Below are 7,105 nucleotides of genomic sequence, written 5' to 3' on the forward strand. Positions count from 1 at the left end.
AAATGTCGAAGGTTCGAACGGCATGCATATAAATTCCAGTGGATGTGAGACTGAGAACCTCTATTTTTGGGCTCAGACATTGTAACAGACATTTTCTAAATCAAATACCCCTCAGGAGTGTAGGCTATTTCGGTTATTCTACTAGGAAAGTACTAGGAAAGTTTGCCTATCCTTCATTTCAGGTAGGGATTTCAAGACATTTTCAAAACATCAAACCAGACAAAGAAAACGGCTGGCCTCATTTTGGCACAGAAAAATATAGACAGGAAACCAGCGATCATCCGCAGAAGGTAGAGTGGTATTCCAATGAAAAAGATGGCTCAACTGATGTTGGTAGCTGGGTTTTTTATGTCAACTTAGCGGACCAACAAAGTAAGACGTTTCTGTCGACCAGATGCCGAGTAAAGTTTGGGAATTAATAAACTGTATTAGAAATGTGAAGATCTCAGACTTCTGTCTTCAGCTTATCACTTCCTTTTGTGTCTTGTGCATTCCTTTTGTTTTAATTTTTTTTAATTTCTTTCTTCCAAAATGTATATTAAGGTTTTTGTTACAGATTGTGTATTTTCTTCGTCAGTGCATATAACTTCCCTATATTTCTCTGAAAAATATAATGCACCATTAATCACTTAAGCATTTTCATTTAATGCATTTGAAATTTTTTTTTCTTAGAAAGGCAACCAGACGAACGACAAGACTTATGTCAAAGCGATGATGACAATTTTAAATGTGAAATTCGCAAAGTTTCAATTCAATGTATAGAATCAAACAAACCGTGCCTAGCCGAACCCGAAGATGGTGCAAGTTGGTCGGCCTGGCAACCAGCAACAACTTTCCTTGAAAAACAAGTCGATCGCTTCTGCGAGTATAGAGATCTTGGGCAATTCGTATATCCACCAAATTGCAGAATTCGAATCGAATGTTTACTCGATACAGCGGGCAATGTAAGAGCAATCATTAGGGCATGTCCCGAAGGAAAGAATTTCCATCCCATCCAACGAAAATGCGTTCCAGAATCTGTTTACAATTGTGTAGGCCCTACCGACTCAGGTAGGATTACCATTTATACACCTCCTTCTCACAGACCCACTGGGAACCCTTCCCACTGGAAAAGTTGGCCAAAAAATCACCCCCGGTGGAAATTATCCTCTAATTTTTGTCCCAACTGAGAAAAATCAAATGAACCAATCTTCACTGCTGCAAAAATTTACTATTTTCCCATCCCCACTGGAATTTCTGACTTAAAAACAAAAGAATTGAAATCCCCAGCCATGAAAAATATGGGAACATCAATCCCCATCGAGTTTCAGCCCGTTATTTTTATCCAACTTCCTGAAAAAATCCTACCGGGTTTGTGAAAAGGGGTGGTTTTTTTATATAGTGATATAAATAGAATCCCAAAGTGCTCAAGAAAGTTCAGTCATCCATCATCATAATATCGAGAATTATTGTTTCATTCTGCAGTGATCTTCAGGCAAAGCAGTGTTGTAGATTGTAGATTTTAATAGAGTTAGTTTTTTTTTATTTCTCGATATATAAGAATTTGAGTACCAAATGTTCATGTGAAGTTATAACAAGTGAGTAGGAGTCTGATTGGACTACACTGTCACTTAAATCCTCTTCAATTCAATAAAATTCAACCGTGACTCTAAGTTTTTATTCTCTCTTAGAAGTTGGAGTTCAAACTCCTGTTCCTGGAAAAATCAGAGAGACGATCAAAACATTACAGAAGTTTTGGACGTTGACTTTGGACATCAAACCAACAGGAATCACTAGCTCACAAGTCACCAGTGTTTTTTACGCTGCACCCAAAGTCAGAACCGAAAGATACAGTATCTTGATCGAGAAAGGGTCTACCAAGTTAAAGGTGAATTATTGTAGAAGAAATATTTGTTTATATTTTAACTTCATAAAAAAGAATACAAGGGACGTAAGTATTATAGTTAAAAAGTTTACACATTTGGTCATTTAAAAGAAGAAATCCCGGGGGGGTACTACCCCTGCCCACTGATTGGACGGGGTGTGCCGCTGAAGCTCGAAAAATGGACCCTGAATGGGACTGAAATTCCAAAATTTTCGCGAAATTGTCTATATTTTTCCAAATTTTCCCAAAAAGGTGTCCTACTGATTTTTCGATTTTTTTGTTTTTGCAACCCTATCTGGGACTCATGGAGGTGAAAAAGGTACCCCTGACCACCTGACTAGCGGCAAATCCCCGTACCCCTTTTTGCCCAAGTACATAGACGTAGCGAGATACTCTGAAGACAATAATTACAGTGTCGTAAAAACCGCTCTCATCCAAATTTTGCAGGGTATCTCGCTACGCCTATGAAGTACCCCCCCCGGAGTTCAAATACGTAATAGTTATCGCGCGGTAACGAATACAATATGGGATACGTTTTTCCAATCTCAGATTTTTCGTCACATTTTCCGAGCTTTTAGGCGAGGAAAATATAGAAAAGTCTGACCCGTGCCAGCCGTGGACCTTCCTTTTTTCCTGGAAAAGGAATCGAGATACAACGTGATTAATTTTTTGTGTTGTTGGGATAGAAAATAGCATATTGCACTAATTTCAAAAAGAGACCTCTCTTCTCTCAACTCACTTTTTAAGCATTCTCTTGCAACCAAATACAAAATGCAATAACTAGAAAGTTTTGTTTACATAAAGTACTAATAATTTTCAGATCTGTGCACCATCACCAGTCAATTGCCGAACTCTACCAAACGCAATTCCTCTCAACAAATTCACAAAGATCAAAATCCAACAAATACCCAACGGATCGAATTCCAAGTTTCTTGTTTTTGTTAGCGGTGAAAATGTCTTGACGTTGACACAAGGTGACCCGCAAGTTTTGAATGATTTTGTACTCTACGAAAGCGACCCTTCCGTACCGGTCGCTCAAGCTCAAACAAGAAATTACAAATGGAAATCAGGTAGAGCATTAAAGTTTGCATCAGAGTCGGTGTTTTCTAAAATCTATAAGCTCAGATGTTCTGAAGATCTTATAACGCTTGTTTCTTCTCCAGGGCTTTTTAAAGGGATAATAATTAGTACTTTCTAGGTGATTGATTGCTCTTAATTTGTTCTTAGGTAATTGTCTTTAACCCTTCAAGCATCTTATGGGAGGCTCCTTGAAAATTTTCCGTAACTTTTGAAATCTTTATTCAATAAACAATAATCTTGAAACTGTGCACCAAATAAGAGTTGTCATCTCATCAATGATGACGTCATTGACTGACACCTGGTGATGTCATCGTTCCTCTAATTCTTTTTCACTTAAATTTTTCTGTTTAAATTTTGTGAATTATTTTCAATATTCCATATCCAAGATACTCAAAGGGTTAAGGGCGTATTCGAATGTTACCATAGCGACCGTAGCATGAAGGTAGAGCATCCAGCTGCAGTGCGCAAGGTTGTGAGTTTGATCGCAAGGTTGTGAGTTTGATCAAGGGTAAGTAGAGAAATCCAGGGAAAGGAGTAACGCCCTCCCCTATCTTCGGGTAGACAGCTATACGAAAAGGGAGCCTTCGGGTCACCCTTGACTGCAGTCGCAAACTTACTTACTTTATGTTAACATCAAAGAAACACAGAAGTTTATGAGAACAGGGTATGTAATCGAAAAAACCTTAAGCTGTTGATAATACACAGAAAGAATGAAGAATATACTGACGCAATTGAAGAAAAAAAAACCAAAACTTTTTAAACATGATTTAGAGTAGCAAGCAAACAATAACATTTAATGCTTTGTTATCTTTAGGCATAGAAGAAGGCCACATCATCGAATCTCTTTCAAAACTATCAAACATGTGGTCTCTTACAATGACCATCATCCCACGTGGCACCAAAACTGATGATGTCAGCATTTTACACGTGACACCGTTTTTCGATAGCGGACGAGTTGGAGATCTGAAAATCGATTTTATTGACGGAACAACACGCTTACGGATATGTGGACCTTCATTGCGATCTGGCGCAACGGAGCCGTTCTGTTTCCGATTTTTCCGACCAGCCGCACTAAACCAACCACTGACGCTCAAAATACGACGACGACCTTCTTTAGTAGGAACCAACTTTATAATAGATGTCAGTGGTTCGCAAAGGTTTGTTACGAAATTCAATGACGCAACTTTGAAATCTTCGAATGACGTTAACGTGTACGCATCCGACCCATGGATGGAACCAGCAAATGCTGATTTGAACGCATACCAATTGAATACAGGTAAGAAGCCAGTTGATGTATTTGCATATTTATAAAAAAGACGTCTTTTATCTCGGGTCTGGTCCATTTTTGGGCTTAAGGCCATCCTCGAGCAGCTATTTTCAGCTAAATTTGACAACATATGTTTTCAGGTGACCTTTTTACGACGAATTGTAGAAGGAAACGTGCTTTTTACATGGATATAAATGTATCAAATGTAGATATGAAATTTAAAAACATCTTCAATTTAATATTTTTCTCAATTTAGGTATTCAGAAAGGTCATGTGATCGAAGAACTTTCCAGTATCGGACCAGCCTGGAAACTCCATCTTAAAATCACAATAACCAACACAGATCACACAGGCTATGTAAACCTTCTTCACGCGTTCACACGCGGCGATCGAAACCAATGGGTTTGTGCTGTTTTCCTTGCTCCAAAATCGACCAGACCTTACATTTGCGTACCCAATGGCAACGGCCCTTCGATTTGTGCGTTCGGCCCGCTGATAACACTTAACAAACCTACGGTAATCGAGATTGATCATTATTATCAGTTCCCAGGCTACTTTTACCAATTCAGTGTTGGAGGAGAAGAAGTTCTTGTCGACAGAACAACCAAACGTGCGCAGCCGATTAGGAATACAACACCCAGAAGATTTGGAAATATTGATGTTTATGCATCAAGCCCGTATTACAGTCAACCGGCTGATAATGTTGAAATTAATGCTTATAGGTTAGCTTAATAAAAACATTATATAATAGCGGATATGAAAAAATTGATCTCAGCTGACCGAATGAGGGTCTCCTTTTTTGTTTCAAAGCAAAGCTAAACTATTTTAATTACTAGGTCTAGAACTTTCTGTCAAAGAACAATACATTTTAAGGTAAATTCATGTATTTGTCAAGGAACGTTCTTGTTTTTCTGAAGGTAAATACTTGTATTTATCACGGACCGTTTTTGTATTTCTCAAAGAACAATACTTTTTAAGGTAAATTCATGTATTTGTCAAGGAACGTTCTAGTTTTTCTGAAGGAAAATTCTTGTATTTATCACGGAACGTTTTTGTATTTCTCAAAGAACAATACTTTTTAAGGTAAATTCATGTATTTGTCAAGGAACATTCTTGTTTTTCTGAAGGAAAATTCTTGTATTTATCACGGAACGTTTTTGTATTTCTCAAAGAACAACACATTTTAAGGTAAATTCATGTATTTGTCAAGGAACGTTCATGTTTTTCTGAAGGAAAATTCTTGTATTTATCACGGAACGTTTTTGTATTTCTCAAAGAACAATACTTTTTAAGGTAAATTCATGTATTTGTCAAGGAACGTTCTTGTTTTTCTGAAGGGAAATTCTTGTATTTATATCACGGAACGTTTTTGTATTTCTCAAAGAACAATACTTTTTAAGGTAAATTCATGTATTTGTCAAGGAACGTTCTTGTTTTTCTGAAGGAAAATTCTTGTATTTATCACGGAACGTTTTTGTATTTCTCAAAGAACAATACAATTTAAGGTAAATTCATGTATTTGTCAAGGAACGTTCTTGTTTTTCTGAAGGGAAATTCTTGTATTTATCACGGAACGTTTTTGTATTTCTCAAAGAACAATACTTTTTAAGGTAAATTCATGTATTTGTCAAGAACATTCTTGTTTTTTTCTGAAGGAAAATTCTTGTATTTATCACGGAACGTTTTTTTGTATTTCTCAAAGAACAATACAATTTAAGGTAAATTCATGTATTTGTCAAGGAACATTCTTGTTTTTTTTGAAGGAAAAATTCTTGTATTTATCACGGAACGTTTTTGTATTTCTCAAAGAACAATACTTTTTAAGGTAAACTCATGTATTTGTCAAGGAGCGTTCTTGTTTTTCTGAAGGAAAATTCTTGTATTTATCACGGAACGTTTTTGTATTTCTCAAAGAACAATACTTTTTAAGGTAAATTCATGTATTTGTCAAGGAACGTTCTTGTTTTTCTGAAGGGAAATTCTTGTATTTATCACGGAACGTTTTTGTATTTCTCAAAGAACAATACTTTTTAAGGTAAATTCATGTATTTGTCAAGGAACGTTCTTGTTTTTCTGAAGGAAAATTCTTGTATTTATCACGGAACGTTTTTTGTATTTTCTCAAGAACAATACAATTTAAGGTAAATTCATGTATTTGTCAAGGAACGTTCTTGTTTTTCTGAAGGAAAATTCTTGTATTTTTCACGGAACGTTTTTGTATTTCTCAAAGAACAATACTTTTTAAGGTAAATTCATGTATTTGTCAAGGAGTGTTCTTGTTTTTCTGAAGGGAAATTCTTGTATTTATCACGGAACGTTTTTGTATTTCTCAAAGAGCAATACAATTTAAGGTAAATTCATGTATTTGTCAAGGAACGTTCTTGTTTTTCTGAAGGAAAATTCTTGTATTTATCACGGAACGTTCTTGTTTTTCTGAAGGAAAATTCTTGTATTTATCACGGAACGTTTTTGTATTTCTCAAGAGGCGTTCTTGTTTTTCTGAAGGAGAATTCTTGTATTTATCACGGAACGTTTTTGTATTTCTCAAAGCACAATACTTTTTAAGGTAAAGTCTTGTATTTGTCAAAGAACGTTTTAATACTTCTCAAAGAACAATCTCATACTTTTGAAGGTAAATTTTTGTATTTGTGAAAGAATTCTTTTGTATTTGTCAAAGAATTCTTTTGTATTTTTCAAAGAACAATCCTGTATTTTAGATGGTAAACTCTTGTATTTGTCAAGGAACGTTTTTATATTTCTCAAAGACTCCTGGTTGGTTTATCGAGCACTCTTTGAATATGATTTCATCTCGTTTGATTGATATTTCCAGGTCATAATCACCCGTGATTTTTAGGTTAACAATAAAAAGTGGAAGAACGCTTATTTTTATGCTT

At 35.8% G+C, this 7,105-nt stretch overlaps 1 protein-coding gene across 1 annotated transcript; it reads left to right on the plus strand.

Moving 5' to 3' along the window:
* The first annotated feature begins 3,786 nt into the window (after positions 1–3,786).
* On the plus strand, positions 3,787–5,110 carry LOC136802942 (uncharacterized). The gene is made up of 2 exons (XM_067059671.1): positions 3,787–4,220; positions 4,468–5,110. Exons 1-2 carry the CDS (start codon positions 3,806–3,808, stop codon positions 4,941–4,943), a joined length of 891 nt encoding a protein of 296 aa, XP_066915772.1. The 5' UTR covers positions 3,787–3,805; the 3' UTR covers positions 4,944–5,110.
* The last annotated feature ends 1,995 nt before the right edge of the window (positions 5,111–7,105 follow it).

Source organism: Clytia hemisphaerica, unplaced genomic scaffold (assembly GCF_902728285.1).
Source record: "Clytia hemisphaerica strain Z4C2 unplaced genomic scaffold, Clytia hemisphaerica genome assembly, whole genome shotgun sequence".
In the NCBI taxonomy this organism is placed as follows: domain Eukaryota; kingdom Metazoa; phylum Cnidaria; class Hydrozoa; order Leptothecata; family Clytiidae; genus Clytia; species Clytia hemisphaerica.

What these genes read in the sequence shown, in the direction of transcription:
- LOC136802942 (XM_067059671.1), top strand. Translation starts at nt 3,806, where the DNA reads ATGTGGTCTCTTACAATGACCATCATCCCACGTGGCACCAAAACTGAT. An exon ending in CGCATACCAATTGAATACAG is followed by an intron (nt 4,221 to 4,467) that starts GTAAGAAGCCAG and finishes TTCTCAATTTAG; the next exon opens with GTATTCAGAAAGGTCATGTG.